The sequence below is a fragment of the Lemur catta genome, chromosome 1 (genome assembly GCF_020740605.2).
Source record: "Lemur catta isolate mLemCat1 chromosome 1, mLemCat1.pri, whole genome shotgun sequence".
In the NCBI taxonomy this organism is placed as follows: domain Eukaryota; kingdom Metazoa; phylum Chordata; class Mammalia; order Primates; family Lemuridae; genus Lemur; species Lemur catta.
Window position 1 is genome coordinate 143,923,140 of NC_059128.1, and position 22,111 is coordinate 143,945,250.

The 22,111-nt window shown below is 38.2% G+C and overlaps 1 protein-coding gene across 3 annotated transcripts in view; it reads left to right on the forward strand.

The window, feature by feature from the left end:
• The first annotated feature begins 1,515 nt into the window (after window positions 1-1,515).
• The window catches only part of SCN10A (sodium voltage-gated channel alpha subunit 10), an 82,905-nt gene continuing 62,309 nt past the window's right edge, over window positions 1,516-22,111 (forward strand). For all 3 annotated transcript variants that reach the window (XM_045555659.1, XM_045555665.1, XM_045555668.1), the window contains exons 1-4: window positions 1,516-1,785; window positions 3,267-3,394; window positions 6,283-6,363; window positions 21,492-21,620. In XM_045555659.1, coding sequence (XP_045411615.1) covers window positions 1,516-1,785; window positions 3,267-3,394; window positions 6,283-6,363; window positions 21,492-21,620 — 608 coding nt within the window. The remainder of the gene's footprint in view (window positions 1,786-3,266; window positions 3,395-6,282; window positions 6,364-21,491; window positions 21,621-22,111) is intronic.

Here is a 22,111-nt window from a genome sequence, read left to right on the forward strand (position 1 = left end):
GAACATAGTGGAATCTCAGAAAATATTAGCTATTATATCAGTGCTGTTGAGGTTGTTACTATTGTTATCATTTTTTTAAGAGTATATAACATAGAGAGCCCCAAAATTTACAATTGTCTATAGGAGAAGATGAGAAAGAAGAGATGGAGAAGGGGCAGAAAGTTAGGAAAACCAAGGGTATCACAGCAGCCAAGGAAATAGAGTATTAAAAGGAGGAAGTGGACAAAACAGCCAATAGGACCATCAAAATAAGAACTGAGAAGGGCTCCCTGAATTTAGCTACAGGGAGGTCTCTGGTGTCCTGAAAGGAAGAATTTTAGTAAGGTAGGAGACAGAAGCCAAGCTGCAAGGACTAAAGAGTGGCCAGAGACAGTGAGTGGAAATGAGTCCTTTATAAGATCCAGCAGAGAATGCAGGGAGAGAAGAGAGAAGATCTGGATGGGCTGTGCATCACATGAAAGTTATTGAAGCCAGAGGAAAGTTAAATATCTCTAAATGCTGATAGGAAGGAGCCAGGAGACAAAGCGTGAGGGAAAAATGAGGTAGCAAGAGGAAAACATCCTAAGCAGAGGGAAAGGATTGGCCTTAGTCAGAATGAAGGATGATAAACCCCTTGCTGTGACAGGAGGGAAGGAGGAAAGAAAGTGCAAATGCAGTTAAGTTGGAGGTTTGGTGGTATGAAGTTGAGGAAGTTCTGCTTTTCTCCATGAACCAGGACACCTGGTCATTGCTTTCCTGCAAGAGGAGACTGGGAATTGTCAGAAAAGATGGAGCATATTTGAAATCTCAACTGGAAGAAACTGCTGATGAGGGAAACCATATCATTCCCAGGCAGCACTGATGTCCCCCATCACCCCTCAGCAGTAGTCTATGTTCAAAGAAACCTAAATTAGACTGCTCTAGATTGACCTAGGTTTGGGATTTAGGATGAGGATGACAGAGTGGCTAAAATGGTGGGTGGGCCATGGATCTGATCTAGTTATGGAGAGAAGAGTTCACCATGAAGAAAGTAACCTGGAGGTCCAAATGAAGTTCAAAGAGAGAGAGAGAAATGCTGAAAATGTCAATAAATAAAAGGTTATGGTCAGAAAGTAAGATAAAGTATATCATGAACCAAAGTCTTTGATGAATGTGAGAGAGTGTCTGGAGCTCAATGGTTCTAGAAATGAAGGAAGAGGGAAGTATGGCTGAATCTGGCGGTGGTGGTGGGATGTTACAGAGTGGTGAAGAAGCAATGACTTAGAAGTGCACAGGGAGCAAAGACATGATGCTGAAGCAGCTGGAGTAGGATGGAATAAACAGCCTACCCCGAGAGCATTGCAGGGGAATGAGTTCCTGAGAGGAGCCCAGTGTGAGTTAAGGGACAAGCCAGAGCTGGGGAAGGTGGGGAGGAAATGTTCTGACAATCAATGTGGGACAGATGGTAGGGACAGGGCCAGTGGGCAAGCTGTCACCTTTCTTTGGTTATGTCCACTTTCATAAGAATATAAATGCTTCTTGAAGAAGAATGAGAAGATGGAATTCCCTTCTGGGATCCTGCAAACTACCAACTTCCGTCGGTTCACTCCAGAGTCACTGGTTGAGATTGAGAAGCAAATTGCTGCCCATGAGGCAGCAAAGAAAGCCAAAGGAAAGCATAGGGAGCAGAAAGACCAAAAAGAGAAGCCTCGGCCTCAGCTGGACTTGAAAGCCTGCAACCAGCTGCCCAAGTTCTATGGCGACCTCCCAGAAGAACTGATCGGGGAGCCCCTGGAGGATCTAGACCCCTTCTACAGCACACATCGGGTAAGAGCTACCAGTAAGAATGTCTGCTCTCAGCTCTTGGAGAGGAAGTCTTGGTCCCACCCAGCCCAGGGAGTCCTCCTGAACCCTGGGTGATATGGCAGTCTGCTAAAGACTCAGTTAAAAAATATATCTAACTCACTTCTTTGATGCTCTCTTTGAGTCTTTATGACATTTTGATAGAAGCTAATTAAACCCAAATCCTCATAAGCAGACAACTGCTGCAGAGCTTGTGGGGAAAGTTGGCTGTTCCCTTGGATGAGCTCTGGCCTAGGGCCTCCAGAGGTGTTGGCTCTCTTTGCAGGTGGAGAACAGAGATCTTGAGATTGCAAGAGGGGAATGGAGGCAAAGGGAACAAAAAACAAGATGATTTAAGCCAGTGGTCCTCAAAGTATTATCTTGGAACCCATGGAGTCCCCAAAGCCCTTTTAGTGGATTCCTGAAATCAAAACTATTTCATAACAATACTTTGATATCATTCATCCTTTTCACTCTCACTCTCTTATGAACATACATTGGTGAATGTGTGAGCTATTGATGGGAGATGACATTATCACTCTAACAGCAACTGGAATTCCCTTGAATGTGTCCTGATATTTTAAAATTTTGTATGTTTTTAATTTTCTTAGATAATTTCAAGAATCTTGGTTTCCAATATAGTTATTGCTTATGAAATATTATTCATGCTACTTTTATAAAAGAGATATATACACACAGAGATATATAATATGTGTATATACATATACATTATGTGTGGGGTCCTCAATAATTTTTGAGAGTAAAAATTTTTGAAATGAAAACATTTGAGAACCACTAGTTTAAACAAGAGTTTCTCCATGACAAGTACTTCATCTGTATTATATCTTAAATGTTCTTCACAGCCAAAAAAAAAAAAAAAAGTGGTGAATACATGTTTGGGAATTAGGAAGGGTAGAAATCAATCATCTTTGATATGGTTTGTAGAGAACAAGAAAAGGCACTGGAATATCTTTCTCCCTTCTCTCCTCTGCCAAGAGCCTATATCCTCCTAAATGTTCAGAGAAAGAAAACAAGAGAGAGTTTAAGTGGCAAAGATCTAGGAGGTGGAGAACAGAAGGAATATTACAGGACCAGGGATGATCCTCTAGGCAGAAGGGAAATTAAATGCAACCAGAACTCCACCATCCTGCTGCCAGGATCCTCCCCTGGGCATCACACCAGCCCCAGGGGCAGCTGTGTGTCCCTTAGATCACTCTCAGTGCTCATTGTGGTGCACAGTCAGCCATGGAGGCTGGGGTCTTGCAGGTAGGGTGAGGTCATGACTTCATCCCGGACCCTCTCCAGCTCCCTGCACCTCTGTGTGGCTCTCAAGGGCCCCATTGCCCCTGGAGACCTTCTTGATCATGAGCCTTAGATGACGCTACTCACACCCAGAAACATGGCTGTGTAAGGACTCTTGCTTCTCATTGGAGGTCCAATTTCTGTTTTGTTTTGTTTTGTTTTAGACATTTATGGTGCTGAACAAAGGGAGGACCATTTCCCGGTTTAGTGCCACTCGGGCCCTGTGGCTATTCAGTCCTTTCAACCTGATCAGAAGAACGGCCATCAAAATGTCTGTCCACTCATATCCTTTGCACAATTGCTTCTTCCACATGTTAGGATCAGGCCTTGTCCAGTACCTTCTTTAGAGCTTAGCAATAGAGCCTTTGTCCCATTGAATCCCAAGACAATGAGGTCATTAAATTGAAAAATTGTTTGTGGCTTTAATGTGTCCAGTGCCCCAAAGCAGTTCACCTCAGACTAATCTGGACACACCTGTGGATGCACAACTTGGAAAATGTCCTCTTTATGAGGGGAGGTTTGCTGATGCCCCCAGGCACATTCTCACCCTGGTATGTGCTTTGCTGTTACCACAACATAACAACAAGTAAGAGGACCTGAAGGCTTCTCTGGGCAGATTAGACAGGCATGGGTTGCTACTCTGTGCCATGGCCACACTGGGGAGCGCTGCTTACTGGGCAAAAGAGCAATACTTCTCGGAGGACAAAGAAAATAGACCATTGCGGGCACAGCACATGTTGTCTCAGTGGGACCTCATTGGTCACAGAGCACTGCCAACATCGCAAGTTACTCTAAAACTATCAGAGGTTAAAAATGTCAATAGTCTGAGGTTCGTGCCACGTGGGAATGTAATGATTAGAGACACATTGGTCAAATATCTATATTATACTAATAGTTTTAGGTAGTATTATAAGCTGCCTTCAGGTTTTTTCCTACTGCAAGCCAGACTAGTAGAAAAGAGACTTTGGCTCGGTTCCCGAGGATCTTCCCTGTTGACTCTCCAGATTGAAAGTTCATAATGACAAGTTCAGCCCTGGCTTCCAGGGAGTTGATGTGCAAGAACAACCTTGCCTTAGTTGCCTGACAGTTGGTAGCCAGCCTCTTATTGGCTCCAGTAAAAATGAGTTCTCCCCCGTCCCCCAACTCTGAGGCAGCTTGCTGGATTGCTGGACTGCTGGACAGTTCTCATAGAGCCAGTAACTCTGAATACTCAACATGAAGTCACTTGATGAAGTTGTATTACATTTGCTTTTTCCATGTTTTTTTTTTATGGCTAACCAGCAAGCATTACATTTTATGAATTGAATCTTGAATTTCCAAATTCTACTGAAGGATATTTAGTGATAATAGCAGGCTCCCACTTGCTAAATACTTCCTGAGTGTCAACACTGCCATGGGTACAGAAGCCTCTGAAGCAGGGATTAGCATCTCTGTTTTACAGATAATGGAACTGACGCTCAGAGGCATTAAGTAAATGCCCAGGGTCACACAGCTAGTTAAGTGGTCCAGCCTGCATCTTGCTCTGCGCAGTGTCTGCAGTGAGGAAGTAGGCAGTCGATGGACATGAATTAGGGTAATTATTCTCTCAGTGTGTCATTTCTACTTGGGTAGTTGTTGCTTTTTAAAAAATATGTGCAATTACAGAGAAATTACAAATAAAGAGAAATAGCAACATACAAACTCCTCTTTATGGACCCTGGTTGAATTACATCTAGACAACTAAGGGACAACTAATTTGAAATAAAATCCCTTTAAAAGAACCAAGTGACCAGTGAATATTCTTTCCATCTTGAGATTTGATGAGTAAATAATTTCTTGGTGGAGTCACAGCTGAACAGAAAAGCTGTTGAGGAGTCCCCTTCTCACAAAAGTATGCATGTCAATCTCATGAATTTGGTAACTCCAGCCCCAAAAGATACTATTCAAGATGGGGGATTCTCAGGGTCCTGTTATTGATCTTTCATCAAAATTATATAATTCCAATCACATTTGCTATGAATGCTTTCATAAGTAATAGTACACATAAGATATCATATTACTTTTAAGGGTTTGTAGAATTGGGGATATGATATTAATTTAATCCTTGGATTAACATTTCCCCCCATGTGAACATATTTCTTAATTGTAAGTCAGCAGGAAAATGTGGTTTAATTGATAGAGTTTCCCTTTTCAAAATAGATGTGTTCTTAAGTAACTATAAAACAAGGCACATTCAAGGCATTTACCAAAAACTAAAATATATTTAAATATTTCTGCTCAAATTGAAATTATGAAAGATGACTATTGTACTCTCCCTGTAGGTCGAGCTTATCTTCAGCCTTCTTCCTTAGGAAGTGTTGTTAGGAGCCCAACTAATCCTGAGAAAAAATGTCCAAGTGGAAGAAATTTATCTTTGGATTCTCCTCACCAACATTTCTTTCCAGCTATTTACCACTCACCTTCCTTTCAGTGTCTCCCTGTGGTGATCCCTTTGCCCTTTCTCTCCTCCTAATAGTCTCCACTCTGGCTATTCAGGGTTCTCCACTGCAGCTTAATCCCATTTGGAATTTTCTCCCTGAGCCAGTATTTTCATGCCCTGTGCCTGCCTCCACCATCCCGAGCCAGAAGTCCATTTCCTCAGTAAGACTGATCCCAGCTAAGTCAGGAAAACAATCTGACTAAACTAATCCCCACAAAAGCTTGTACTCCTCCACTTCTTTCTAACTTTCTAACTTCTCTTTGTCTTTTAGAATAAAAGATACATTGCCAGCTGAAATTTCAGGCCACCTTGTATAGTTTAATGAAGGCTTCAGGGCAGAAGGACATTTTGGAAAAGGAGTTCTATTTCCTTTCATCTTGTGCAGAGGGTCATTACCAAACAGATCTAAGTTCACTTCTCAGCACCATGGTTGACTAGCTGTATGAACTCAGAAGTTATTTAAGCTTTGTCAGCCTGTTTTCTCAGCTCCAAATTGTAGATAATAACATCCACCTGTGGACTAGCTGTATTAGAAATAATGTGGACAAAGTACTCACCCCAGCCTAGCACTCAGTAAATGTTAGCAGTTATTATGTGACAAGACCGTATAAAGCTGATGTAAGCTAAGAGTTCTGAACATAATCATTTGGCATCAGAGTGATTCTGGATGACATCAGGGAGACACATTGACTCTTAGCTTTTCCTTAACACAGGCCTCTCAGGTGGTTCAGTTTATTTATTACAGTCACTATTTTGGTCAATTGTGTGTGCATGACCCAAAATGATCTTCCAGATGGAGTTGAGTGAGTAGATTTGCTATCATTATTGTATCTTATCCTCTTTTTGTCTTCTTTTCTCCCTTCACTTGACAGTCTTTGTCTTTTATTAATCCTTCCAGGTCTCACATGAGTAATGCTGAATCCTATCATCTATTTGTCTTTGTCTAATAATAATTAGGTCTCTTCTTCTATAGACTTTGTTTCATAAACACACATGATTTTCAGCTTCAAGGAGATACAGGCCGGGCATGGTGGCTCACACCTGTAATCCTAGCACTCTGGGAGGCCAAGGCCGGAGGATCGCTCGAGGTCAGGAGTTCGAGACCAGCCTGAGCAAGAGCGAGACCCCGTCTCTACTAAAAATAGAAAGAAAATTATCTGGACAGCTAAAAATATATATAGAAAAATTAGCCGGGCATGGTGGCACATGCCTGTAGTCCCAGCTACTTGGGAGGCTGAGGCAGGAGGATTGCTTAAGCCCAGGAGTTTGAGGTTGCTGTGAGCTAGGCTGACGCCATGGCACTCTAGCCAGGGCAACAGAGCGAGACTCTGTCTCAAAAAAAAAAAAAAAAAAAGGAGATACAAATTAGTGGTTATCAACTTTGGCTACACATTGGAATTCCCTTGGGAGATTGTAAAAATATTGATGCTTGAGTCCCAGCCTCAGAGGGTCTAATTTCATTGGTCTGGGGTGGCTTTTGGCAGATGAGTCCTCCAATTCCAACATACACACACGCAGATACACACACACACTCTCACCTGCTGGATGCAAATATGAGTGAAGTTTAGGGAAGGCCTACCCTGAAAGAGAAGCAGAAGCAAAATTCAGATAGAACTGGGAACAAATGGCTCTGGAATACATTCAGAAAATAACTCATAAATGAAGCTAAGTTATCATGGTTCATATGCTTCAAAGTGACCGTAATATGCCTGAGGTTATTCTAACTTAGGTTAGTGGATAAAAATTCTATAGTTTCAGAATGTTGTGACTTCCCAAAAACATTCTGCACCAACACATCTGGAGAGATGCCCCACCACAGGTTCAGTCTAACAGCTTTGAGCGTAATAACAGGAGCTCTGCAAAGCTTTCCCTTTTTTCAAACTTTTTTTTTTTTTTGCTGACTATGACAGCAATATATGCCACAACGAAAAACATTTTCTATTTATGTAAGTAGATTAAAGGAAAAAACTCATGTTGTCATTTTAATTGATGCTGAAAAACCATTTGATAAAGTTCAATTTCCACTTATGATTCAAAACTCTTAGAAAAATTAGAATACAAGAAAATTGCCTCATTCTGATAAAAGGCATTCATTTTTTAAAGGAGCAAGCATCATATTTAATTGTGAATATGGAAAACTTTCCCTTTGAGTTCAGAAGAAAAAAAGCAAGGATGTCTGGTCTCAGTTCAACTTTGTAAACAAGGTCCTAGCCAGTGTAATAAGGCAAGGAAGACAAATAAAAAGTGCAAAAAAGAATCAAAGATGTTGTGATTTACAGATATTAAGATTGAGTACATAAGATACCCAACATAATCTAGAGGGCAACTATTAGAATTAATATAAGAATTAATTAATACAATTAATTGACTCTAAAATCATCTGAAAATGCAAACAGCAAACTATAGCCAAGACATCTCTGAGAGCTTGTTTGGAGGTTCTAGCAGGGGAGCACAGCTACTCGAATACCCTTGACTGAAGAACAGTCCTCCTCTATCGAGGAAGCAGGGAAGCTCATCGTCTTCGACTGAGGGAGCGTGCAGCTTTGGGAGGCACGCACACGGAGTGGTGAGGGAGGAAGGAGACACCCAACTATCCAGCCAGATTAGCCGAACCAACCCTGGTGATCAATGGAGTGACAGATGTCACAGCCAGATCACCCTCACATCCACCAAGACATTTTTGAGGAAGAAAATCAAAGTGGAAGAACTCACTCTACTGGACGATAAGATTTGCTATAAAGATCTAATAAGGAAACAGAATGCCATTGGTATACATTTAGTCAGATCAGTGTGACTGAATAGACAGTCCATAAACAGACCAATGCATACACAGACATTTAATTTGTGACAAAGGTGGCACCCCAGAACAGTGGGGAAGGGGCAGTCTTCAGTAAATTATGCTGAAGGATTAGGAATCCCAGTGGGAAAACTATAATGAACATCCAACTTTCCACCACATGTAGAATCAATTCTAGGTGGGTTTACACCCAACTTTCTTTGTGAAATACAAAGAGATAAAGCCTTCAGAAGGAAAAAAAAGAAGAAGAATAAATTCTCTATGACCTCAGGTTAGGGAAAGCTTTATTACATGTGACATGAGACGCACTAATCATAGAGGAAAACATGGTTGCATTTTAGTATGCTAAAATTGAGAATGTCTGTTAATCAGAAGGCAACTTTCAGAGAGTGAAAAAGCAAGCCTACTGAGTGGAAGACATCTGCAACACATGTATCTGCAACATGTTTGTATGCAGAGTAATGCCCACAAATCAGTTAGAAAAATATCAGAGCGATCGTAAAATGAGCAAAAAATTGAATAGACACTTCACAAAATGGAAATCCAAATGGCCAATAAACATATGAAAGTATTCTTAACCATCTTTTTTTATAAAGGAGGTGCAAATTAAAAGCACACTGGATGATGATTACACACTCATCAAATGAGGAAAATTTTAAAGTGTAACAATACCACGTCTTGGGAAAGACATGGAGCAACAGAAACTCAGACGCCGCTAGTGGGAATGTAAATCTGGACAACCTCTGTGAAGAGCAGCGGATGTCATCTAGTAAAGGTGAAGATACACATACGCTGCCTTCCTCTAACTGGGTACTCTTAGGGACCTGCACTTAACATAAATATGTACTAGTGCACACCAGAATACGGCTGCAAGAAAGTTTATGAACATTGTCTGTAAAAACCCAAAACTGAAACAACCTAAATGTCCATAAATCTTTAAATACATTAACTATGTTCTAAAATGAGATAATGTACAGCAACAAAAATGAATAAACCTTAGCTCTGCACAAGGATGTCTTAAGAACATAATACTAAACCAGAAAAGCCAAACACAAAGGATTATGTATGATTCATTTATGCATAATTAGAAAACAAGCAAAACTAAGCTATTTTACTTTAGTGTTAGGAGGTAAAAATATAAATAGAGCAAGGCAAGAAAAGTTCCAAAAATTAGGAGAATCATAGCCTCAAGGGCAGAGGAGAGAGGGTGTAACTGGGGAAGGGATTTCGAAGTGCTCATAATGTTCCATTTTGTGACATGGGTAGTTGTCACACAAGCTGCTACGGACAGAATTGTGAATGCTCAAAAACTCATATGTTGAAACTCTAACCACCCATGTTACTATGCTGGAGGTAGGGCCTTTAAGGAGGTGATTGAGGTTAAATGAGGTCACAAGGGTGAAGCCCTTATCTGATGAAATTAGTTCCCTTTTAAGAGGCAGTTTTCTCCCCTCCATGTGATGACACAGGGATGAAAGTAGCTGTCTACCTTCCTAGCCAGGAAGAGGGTCTTTACCAAACCCCAACCACGCTGACACACTCATCTCAGACTTCCAGCCTCAAGAACTGTGAGAAAATAAAGTTCTGTTGTTTAAGCCACTTAATATATGGTATTGTTACGGCAGCCAGAGCTGACTAATACACAAGCATTTATTTTAAAACAACTCATTTATGTTTTATGTGCATTTTTATTATGCATGTTACATATCATAATAAAAAGCTTTAAAAACAATTTTTAAAAGTAAATGCCTTTTCACAAAATGCAGCATACTGAGAAATATAAATCAGAAGCTATTAAGTAGGTAGAGAAGTCATAAAATTATGAAATCAGAGTTAATATGACTGAGATCATGTAGCATGTAAAATGTCTATCCTTCTGAAATTTTAATGCAAAACATTTTTGTTCAAAATGAGTTATTTGGGAGTTAGTTTGCGATTCTGGTTAAATTTGGAAGAGAGCATGCATATGTTTTCCACCCTCTCAAAATGCCAATACAATGACAGCATGGGAGTAAGAACAGTATAAATACACATGAACAAAGAGAAGGAGCAAGGAGAACACAGAGGACAAATGATGTCAAAACAATCTTGGAAGACCAAAAGTGGGTGGAAGAGTGGTAAGTCATTCAGCAGATCAGGGCTTGTTAAACCACAGTACCTGCAGAGGGCAATAAAAATGAGAATAAAAGCACTTTACCCCCCTACACAGCCCAGAGGCCCTGGAAATGTTGACATGATACAAATAGCAAAAAATGAGAGCAGAAAGAGGAAAGAACGTGGGAGCACAATAGCAAGAAATTAAAGAGCATTCTTTCAAGTTGATAAATCAAGGAATGGAAAAATAATTATATTTAACGGTACAAAGGTAAGCATGCAAAAGATATTATTAAATACCGTCAGACGATGGGTAAAACAGACAGGAAAGGAAAGAGAAGTACCAAGTGAAAATCAGAGATACTGTTTAATGAAAATAGCACACTCAGGGCAATGTATTTTGTAATTTTAATTATAATTATAAATTGGTAATAATAAGTTTATATTTACAAAGGTAACCCCCCAAAACAAAACACTTCCAAATATTAGAAGAATGGTACACAAAAAATAAATAAAACATACCAGATGATGAAATATTTTAAAAACAAGTACTTAAAATAAAGTAATATAAGTAAACTAAGGCTAAGCAAATCTGTCATTTCAATAACTATAAATGGATTTGACTCACCTACTTAAAAAAATTTATATTACATTACAAAGTGATATCCAACTCTATGTTGAATAAAAATGATATTCCTTAAAGTGATACAGAATGGCTGAAATTATAGAATGGGCAAAGATATAAGCAAAGGCAAACAGAAAGAAAGCAGGAGCCCTGACCTCAATATCAGAGAAAGTAGGATTTAGTACAAAAAACATTAAAGAGGAAAAAAAAATGACACTTTATAATGCTAAATAACCCATACCAATAATTTATATCTTTGCAACAAATGATGTGCAAACAATATACATAAATTGGAAATTATGAAAGTATAAGGGTAAATAAAAACACTGTAGGAATAGGAAAGTTTAATTAATTTATTTCAGTCTATAACAGATCAAATGTATTAAAAATGAAAAGTTATAGATTATCTACATAATATAATTATTGATATGTAATTAACATATAGCAAACTACATTCCCTGAAAATAGAAAATACACTTCCTTTTTAAAATACCACACAAATCAACCAAATATTAAGCCAGGACAAAAACCTCAATAAGCTCCCAAAAGTAGAAATAATAAAGAAAATATTCTCTAATTATAATATAATAAAATTAGAAAATAATAACAAAATCAAAAAAAAATGAGAGGCCTTTCCACTTAGTAATTTAAAAAACCTCTCTTAAAGAATTCTTGGATAAAAGACAAACTACAAACTAAAATTATAGAATTTCTAGGGAAGAAATGATAAAAAACAGTTTAATAACAACCTGTAGGGTGTAGTTGAAGGTATGCTCGGGGAATAATTCACAGCATAGAAGCATAGACGATTTATATCAGTAAAAACTGAAAAGAAATTAAGTAGCTAATATAAAATTAGAAAAAGAACAATAATTAAATGAAAGAAAAACAGAAAGAAGAAATTAATAATTATAAGAGAAGACATAAATTAGAAAATAGAAAAATAGTACAACTAATAAATCCAAAAGCTGTTATAAAAAATATGTGCAAGACCTTTATGGCAGAAAATGACAAAACATTATTGAGAGAAATTTTAAAGTACCTAAATGAATTTAAGGATCTCTTATGTTAATGGATTAGAGGACTCACTATTGTTAAAATGTCGGCACTACCCAAATTAATCTGTAGATTCAGTGACATTCCAATAAAAATCCCAGCAGCATCTGTTTTTGTAGAAATTGGTGGAATAGATTTGACTTACATGGATGAAGCAAAATTTCTTTAACTATTGTCCTATTAATAGACATTCATATTGATCCTAATCAACATAATCCTTATATTTTGCCATAACTATTAAATCTCAGGTGAATATCCTTACACACGTTATCTTTGCACACATATGTGTGTAAAATTGAGGGGTGAATTTCCAGAAGTAAAATTGCCAGATCTAAGGGATGTACATTTTAATTTTTGAGATATTGCCAAATTGTCTTCCAAAGTTAGATCAATTTCCATTCCCACTAATTATTAAATCCATCCGTTCTTTATCAGATTTTATGTTAACTGCATTGTTGACACAATTTCCTTTACAAACATACTTTGAAAAAATATAAAATATACATACAAATCTATTTTTCTTGCCCTAGTTCAAGGAATTTATGTGGCAGGACTTGGATAACACTGAGCATCCTTGGCCTCGTGGAAATGATCAGACTAGATTTTCTTTTTGAAATGCAAGCTGATAACAGCGCTTTGTTGTTGCTGGGAGCACAGAAGAGAGTAAATGTCCCTAGAATAGACTGGGGCTCCAAAGATCATGCCATGTATTTTTGAGAAAAAATTAAATTAAAGCCAGTGAGGAATCAGAAGCGAATCCTATCATCGTGTTCCTGATACAACCCTTTAGACATAAATATTTCCTGTCGCTTATCTTCCCTCCCTTCCATTATTCCTCCCTGAAACATTAACTTTGCACTATTACCTGCTGATAACAATAGCTCCATGCCTCCTTCCCTGCCTGCCTATTCATCTGCTTGTGGGAAGATATTATAGATCTATACTCCATTTTCAATCCCTTCTTGTGCTCAGAAAAAAAACATAGATTCATTGGGCCGAAGCTGGGAAGAATGTGCCAGACTGGACACCAGGAGGAGATGAAAGGTATTGGGGGTAGGGTGTTAACAGTGTCCAGAGCAGAACTTTCCCTTTATCCCCCTGCCCTGGGCTCACAGAGAATCATTAAAGGAACACTTTGATGGCCCTAGGACACCCACCACTAACCATACTGAGATTCTGAGAAAACACTGGAAAAATTACAGCAATTTGGTTTCAGGGAAAACCACAGTGGAAAAGTAAATGTTTTCTCACCTGGAAAAGAATACACAAAATGAAGCTGAACCTATAGCAAATGGGAGAATGGGTGTCTGGCGCTGCATGCACAAAGAATTGCTTTGTGTGGTTTCAAATTTATGTGAATGCCCTCTATCATATCATATGCATGCTGTATCTGATGCTTTCTTTAAAATTTAGATTATGTTTTCACGATTTGTCTAAATGAATACATGCAGACCTAAGTCATTCATATTTTACAGCCATATAGTATTCCATAAAGGTATTCTCCTACATTTTCTTCTAAAAGTCACAGTTTTTCTTTGTACATTTAGGTATTTCATCCTCCTAGAATTTACTTTTTTGTGTGTACAGTACGAGATAAGCTTCCAAAGTCCATTTTTCACAGGGGTTATCTCAACATCATTTTGAATAGATCATCATTTCCCAAGTGGTTCCTACTGCTGCCCATGTCATGCACCAGATTCCCACGTCTGCTTGAATCTGCTTCTCTCAGTAACCTATTCGTTACTCCCCACATCAACAGCACACTGATTTAAATGCTTTCCAAAAAAATTGACATGGTTGATTTTTGTGCCCCTCTTTGTTTTTCTTCTTAAAAATTATCTTGGTTCTTCTTGTTTCTTTACTTTGCCTACCAGTTTAAGGGGAATTTTCAAGCTCTTTTCTTACAGCTCTGTTGAAACTTTGGTAATGCACTGAGTTTCTTTATTACCTCTGGAAGGATTACCACATTTACAATATGAAGACTTCCCACACATCAGCATGGCTGATCTCTTAATTTACACAGGTCTTCTTTTACATATTGTCCCATAATACTTTGTAATGTCTTCTTCCTAGGTACATTGCAATTGTAGCAGTCCTTTTGAATGTTTATTTTTATTGTAAAAACCTCAATCTTATTAATTTCTAACTATTGATTTTGCATCCATCAACTTTGCAGAGCTCCTCAGAGTTACATTTCTCTATAGATTCTCTTGGATTTTCTATTTAAACAATTATATTCTCTGCAATTAATGATGAAATTATTTCTTCCTTTATTATTCTTATACTACTTGTTTATTTTTCCTCTCTTATTGAATTTGCCAGGACTGTTAGCACAACGCTGAATCAAAGCTATAACAGTGAACATATTTCTTTTGCTCTGGATTTTTAAAAGTGTGGTTCTAATTTTTATTATCATGATGTCTGTAGGGTTCTCATAATTATTCTTTATCAAGTTTTGGAAATATATTTTCATTTCTGGTTTGTTTTTAAGATTTTCATTATGAGTGTGTGTTGACTTCCATCAATATTTCTATACTTATTAAGGTTATTATTATATAGTCTTTCATCTGTTAATATAGTAGTTTACATTAATAGATTTGCTAATCTATTTTTAATGGTTCCAGCTGATCATTTTGCTGGATTCAATTTGCCAGTATTTCATTTTACCTATTTTGCTAAATGAGGCTAGCCTGTAATCTTCTTTTATAAACTGTCCCTTTGGGATGTTTCAACTTTCACCCTCACTGTCTTCTTTCCTTCATTGTCCCTGGGAACTCCAAATTATTATTACTTTGCTTTGCAGAGCAATTCAGCTCTTTCCATCCCCTACAATGTTTCTCAACAAGTGATCTAAGGATCTCTATTGGCCACCAGAAGTCTCTCAATACCCCCAAATCATTTGAAAGATTCAGAAGGAAAAGCAATGCCATAATTTTATGTGCAGATATTAATAATTTCAAAATCTAAAATGTAAGATTATGATTTTCATAGAATTTCTGACTTTCTGTGTTCTCAATAGCAGTGTATGTGCTTCAAGGACTGACTTAGTTCATTCTGGTTAACATGGAGTTAACGATAGGCCATTTATCTTGACTACTGTATTTTATTGACATCTGATAGTTATTTATGTTTGTTAAACTTGCACTTGCCATTGTTACTATTGCATTGCATGATATTACAATTAAAAAAAAAAAGAATAATCATCTCAAAAGTGGTTTGCCGAAGTATAACAATAATGACAAAAATAGAAATATAAATCCTACAAAATGAAATAAAGTCACAACTACAAGTAATGAATGGACTCCATCATAAATATAAAGCATAAATCTGTCTGTCATGAGACAAGTGGACAATGGATGTGGATAATCTCACAAAAACAGACAAAAATGTGTAAGAAAAATAGGAATCATGACAATGAATAATGATAATTGAATTTTATTGAACCAATGATCTTTTGGTCCTAGTACCCAGTTTATTATCTGTTAACATTTTTGTCAAATAATGAAATAAAGCTATCAAAACTTCCATATTATTTTCCAATAAAGCTTATCAACCTCACTTTTAAGCCAATTGACTGTCTCTAGTACAAGCTCAAAATAAGGCTTTCCAGTATAAAATGCTCAAAATTTGATGTTAAATGTTGAAAGGACAGCAAAACTATAGAGTCATCATTCATCCTCATATCAAAAACAGGCACAATTGCACTCTTGCTGATAAGATATGAAACCAGCTACAAAATCAATTACAAATATTATAGTTGGAAAGGAAACAAGAAAAACAACTGGTAGAATTTCTCAATCATATATATTGTATTCCTTATAATATGATTGGCATTTAAAATCAATGACTGTTACTGTATGTGAACAACTAGACATTTTACTTTGTAGTTAAACAAAACTATGAATAAATCAGTTGTCAGCATATGTTCATTATGTATTTGAGAGAGTAGTTTTCAGTGACTTTGTGTACTATTTATCATGAAGCTAATTTTAAAAGAATAATTTAATTAAAGATTAGTTTTAAACTATGAAACAGACTTTAAAAGGTATATTGGCTTGTGCACCAATGTTTGCAGCAGCATTATTCACAACAGCCAAAAGGTGAAAATAACTCATGTCCATCAACAGAATGGATAAACAAAATGTAATATATACATAAGCAATAGAATACCATTCACCCTTAAAAATGAATGAGATTCTGATACATGCCACACATAGATGAACCTTGAAAAAACATTACCCTAGGTAAAATAAGCCAGGCATAGAAAGACAAACATTGTTTGTTTCCACTTTTATGAGGTACTAGAACAGGCAAACTATGGAGACAGAAAGTAGATTTGAAGTCCCCAGGGAGTAAGAATGGGGAGTTGTGGTTTAATGGGTACATTTCTGTTTGGGATGATGAAAAAGTTCTGGAGATGAATAGTGAGTGATGGTTCCTCAACATTGTAAATGTACTTAATGCCACTAAATTGTATACTTAAAAATGGTTACAGTGGTCAATTTTGTTATGTATATTTTACCAAAAATTTCTTAAGAGGAAGGGAGTGTTGGCCAGGTACGGTGGCTCACACCTGTAATCCTAGCACTCTGGGAGACCAAGGTAGGAGAATCGCCTGAACTCAGGAGTTTGAGACCAGCCTGAGCAACAGCAAGACTCTTGCTCTTGCTCTCAACCCTTGCTCTTGCTCTCTACTAAAAATAGAAAAAATTAGCTGGGCATGGTGGCATGCACCTGTAGTCCCAGCCTAGCTACTCCAGAGCCTGAGGCGGGAGGAGTGCTTGAGCCCACGAGTTGAGGTTGCTGTGAGCTAGGCTGACACCATGGCACTCTAGCCCAGGCAACAGAGCGAGACTTTGACTCAAAAAGAAAAAAATAAAAGACAGAGGGGACGCTGTTAAACTGACTTGAAGAAACTCCAGCAAGGTCAGCATCACAATATAAACAGAAGAGGCTGTTTCCAAATGCCAGCACATACTGTATTCCCAGAAAACAGCTGGGGGTCTATAACATGCCTCCAGATTCTGATTTACTGTTGAGGCACATAGTGGAAACTGTGAATACAAACTGATTGTGGCCACTTAGTGTACGTCTCCTTGGCATACTGGGCTGAAACGGAAAAGTGAGTAAGAGATGCTGCTCTCCCACACTGAATTGCTCTGGCTGGCAAAAAAAAAAAAAAAGCTTGCACAGTGTTTTAAAAATAAGGAATGAAATTTTTTTAATTACCATTTTTATGAATACAACTTGTAGATCTCAGTGATCCATTCAGGATTTTGGATAGTATAGATTTTTGACTTCAGTGTCTAAATATCACGACTTTTAATGATCAGACATCAGAATTTCTTAAAACAGACCAGTGGTGCAAATGGCTCACTGGCTGAGAGTCTGACTTTTTCCCAGCACCCAAAGATTTTCCTCATTCACCAGAAAAAACACTTAGGAAGAAACACATTAAGCATATTAAAAAATCACACCCCAATTCTGCAAGCGAAGATGAAGAAATACCTTGCAGAGCCAAATCCCACCAACGAGAGCATGTGACTGCATTAGCGGCAGTTAAGCGAGGCCACTTGTCCTCTGGTGAAACACTGAAAATAGTCTTTAGAGAGAACTTGCTCCATAATTTCTGGGTCTGTGTTTGATCTGACAAGCCAGAAATATCCGTCAAAGCTTCCCAACAACCTATAATTCTGAGTTAAAATTTTCTAATTTAGAAAACATAAAGAATGGGGGGAAAAAACAACAGGATATGGACGTTGACAGCTCAAGCAGCTATGCAGCCAGATACAGATTTATTTCATGAATGGTTTCAAACACTATTTCTCTTCTCACAGATATTTTAAAAAATTACTGTTATTCACTTTTTAATTTGATTTTTACTTTTATTTAAGATACATATGTTCATGATTTAAAATGTCACTTAGTTCTAGAAGGATTCTAATAAAAAACAGCAATTTTATTTTCCTCATCTCTTTACCCTGAATCTCATCTTTCCGAAGGCAAGCACTTTCAGCTTTTTTTACCTCTTTCTTCTGATAGCTCCCTATCTCCAATAATATACTCATATTACCACTTTTTTAGCTTTCCATTTCAGATTTTATCTATTGGCTTTTTATTATGGAAAAAATTAGGGTCACATACACACACTCATTTCCTCTCACCCTCCTCTTCCTGTTATAATTTTTGGTTAGATCATCAGATAATACGTACAGTGTCTGATTACAGTATATGATTACATCAAAGTACTGCTAAGCAAATACTGTTTACAGCTGTGTCATGCAGTACACTTTGTTTACATTTCCTTTTTGCACAACGTTTTTGCTTTTCCTGGAGTTAATAAGGATTTCATTTTTATTTGCTCAGTTTTCTTTTTTTTATTTTTTTATTTCAGCTTATTATGGAGGTACAAAACTTTAGATTATATATATTGCCCATGCTCCCCCCCTTCCTCCTGAGTCAGAGTTTCAAGCGTGTCCATTCCCCAGACAGTGCGCATCGCACTCATCATGTAGGTATACACCCATTCCCTCCCCCCACCCCCCACCTCTGTCCAATACCCAATTGGTGTTATTCCCAAATGTGCACTTAGGTGATGATCAGGGAAACCGATTTGCTGGTGAGTACACGTGGTGCTTATTTTTCCATTCTTGGGATACTTCGCTTAGTAGAATGGGTTCCAACTTTCTCCAGGAGAACAAAAGAGATTCAATATCACCGTTATTTCTTATAGCTGAGTAATACCCCATGGTATACATACATTTATCCCTAATTTATTCCCAGACTCTTTTCCAGATGTTTAATTATTTGTTTAATTTATTTGGCCACATCAGGTTATCCATCTGCTCCAATTTTTCCTGCAGAAATCACTCCTGAAGTCCTTTATCTCCTGCCTCATTCTGACCTAGATGTTCTCTAGGCCTGAAGCACAGCTTTTCTCTAGACATTTTTCTTCCTCCATCCTTTTTTGGGATTCCTTTTGCCTCTCTCCTATATTCCATATCTTTCTTTTTATTGGTTGCTTTCTTGTTCTGGTGGAGCACATCCTCTAGCAACTTTCTTAGAAGGGTAACTGGAAAGTAAATTTTCTGAGACTTCATCTATCTGTAATTTTGTTTATTCTGCCTTCATCTTTGACAGTTCGGCTGGGGAAGGACTTCTATATTAGAAATTATTTTCCTAAAAATTTTGAAGGCATTGCTAATTATCTTCTAATACCCAAGGGTGCTATTGAGAAGTCTGATGATTTGTTGATTCTCAATCCTTTGTATGTGACCTGTTTTGTTTTCTTCCTCAAAAAAAGTTGGGTGCTTCTCTTTATGTGCAATATTCTGAAGTCTTGTGATGTTGTGCCTTGATACAAGCTTCTTTCATTCGTTTTCCTGAATATGTATGGGCATTTTTAACCAAATACTTAGATCCTTCAGTTTGGGGAAATTTTCTTGAATTATTTCTTTGGTAATTTTCTCAAAGCTATTTCTTTCTCTATTTATTTCTAGACCTCCTATTAGTCAGACATTGCACCTACTGGTCTGATTCTCTAAATTTTCATACTTTTTATCACTTCTTATCCATTCCTGCCTTTTGTTCCTTTCTGTGAGATTTCCAAAACTTAATTTCCAGTACTTCCATTAATGTTTTACTTTTGCTATCATATTTTTGTTTTCAAAATTATGTTTTTTGTTCTTTGAATTTTTATAGCCTTCTGTTCTTTTATGCATGTGGCATATTCTCCCCTCTTACCTCTCTAAAAATATTAGTAAGGTTTCTTCTTCTAACTTTTTTTATGCTCCTTGCATTGTCTCTTTTTTATTGTTTATTCCTTCCACCCCCACTTGGTTACTTTGGTTTTTGGAGTTAGAAGCATCCTTCAAATTCCTGATGCTCTTTGGCTGGCTGTTCATATTAAAAGTGTAGCATCTTCATGGGCTATAAACCTGACTGGCTTCTAGGACCTTAATGAGGGGCAGAAATGAGGAGAGACAGAAATGAGGAGGGAAGGGAGTTGCTTGACTTTTAGTATGTAAATTTTCCTTTATACACATGTTTCAGTACACAACTGTCTCCCTCTTGTTAAACTCTTAAGAGAATGAACATCCAATCCATCTCCAAAGCAGAGGAGGCAGTTTCTCACTGAATGGATGGGATAAAGTGGGGTCTAGAAAGCCCAGCTGAGTCTTATAAAAAAAACTTTCAAACAGTCCCCTCAAGCCCACTTGCCACCATCACCCAAGCCCCACTTTCAGAGGCATTCAGCATCTCTGAGTTCTGAGGCTCTGCAGTACAGCTTGGCTCGCTTCTGGGCACTCCCCACTTCCGGCCCGTTGTCAGCTTTCCTTGGTCTGCTTGGTCAGTTACCGGTCATCCGTCTGCACTCTAGCTTCCAAAATGCTGTTGTGTTCTCCATCATCTGTATCCTAGTCGGTTAATGCCTTTAAAAAAATTTCCTTTACTGACATTTTAGATGGGTTTCAAAAGGAATTTGTAGGTAAATACATGTGTACTCTCTAACATATTTAATCAAAAAAGTCTTCCTATTTTAATGCTAGAGTTTATGATTTTATAATTTAAAAAATATTAATGTATTCAAAATTACTGTGGTTTATGTGTGCACCTGAATTCCTTGGGTCAGTGGTTCTCAGAGGGTAGTTCCCCAGGCCAGCAGTATTAGTAGCAGCTGGGAACTTGTTACTCTGAATGTTTGAGAAACACTATCCTACTCCCAACCTCAGCTCCACATTTATCTCTTCAAATCCAAACCCAACAAGGAGCCGAGCAGAATAAAAGAGCTATTGTGAGGTAACTTCCTCTATTAGGATCCATCCTCCTAAGAAAATGTTTGTGGATTTAGATGCTTTATTCTTCCATGACACCTAGGCAAGGAATGCAGATAGGCCAGGCATCGCATAAGAAGAAAAGACAGTCGGAGGTAGAGAAGTTTGGAGAGGAGACATGTAGCCAGGCCTTGTCCCTCTTCCACATCTTCCACCATCACCAGGTTGGGAAATGAGCCTTTAGCTTCCCGCAGGGCAGGGAGCCTCTGGGAGCCTCATGGAATAGGAGGATCCTTGTTCTTCACCCGCCACTGCCATCTGCCTACCTTCCAAGCAGCAGAGGTTGCCGCTGCCCAGCCACACACGTGCATCCACTCCATTCGTTTGTGTGATACCTCTGTGTTCCTCAGCTTGTGTCTTGTCTCCTTGCCTTACCTTCTTCCCTGTCATCACTTTGGTGATGTTCTGTGCACTTGTGCCCTTGGGACAATCACAGAAGCTCATCCCTTCCTCCTGGAAGCAGAAGGAACCACCTGTGCTCTCTGCATGGCACATTTAACACTCCTTTTCCACCCTCCTTCCCAGGTATGTCTTCACTGTCATTTACACCTTTGAAGCCTTGTTAAAGATCCTGGCGAGAGGATTTTGTTTAAATGAGTTCACTTACCTGCGAGATCCTTGGAACTGGCTGGATTTTAGCGTCATTACCTTGGCGTGAGTATTTCTCCATGCTGGTTTATGTGTATGTCCGTGTGGGGCTTGTGGGTGTGTCCAGGATCACACTCTGGGGATTTTTCTTCATCTAAGTCCCCCTTCCTCACGTGGAGCTGTATGGCCTGCGGTTTTCTTGCCACAGAGTGTTGCTTTGCAGCTCAATTTCCAGGGTTAGTTCCACGCCCACAGGGAGAAGTCAAAGACTCGAATTTTAGCTGCTAAATGGCTGTCAAAGTGGATCAGACAAGGCTCTGCCTGTACCTGTCTGACATGGAGGTCTTTCCCTGAGGAACCAGTGTCTGAGGACAGTGGTTGGCCAAGCCCTCATGTTTGAATATCCATCCATATGCTCACAGAGCCACCTAGATTGCAATGCATCTTCTCAAATGGCCCATTCTGAAAGATATAGTACAATAATTAAATCAGTTCAGTGTCAGTCTATAGATGGTAGTGCCACTAGCTTCTCAGTGTCTTTTCTGGGCCACTAGTAG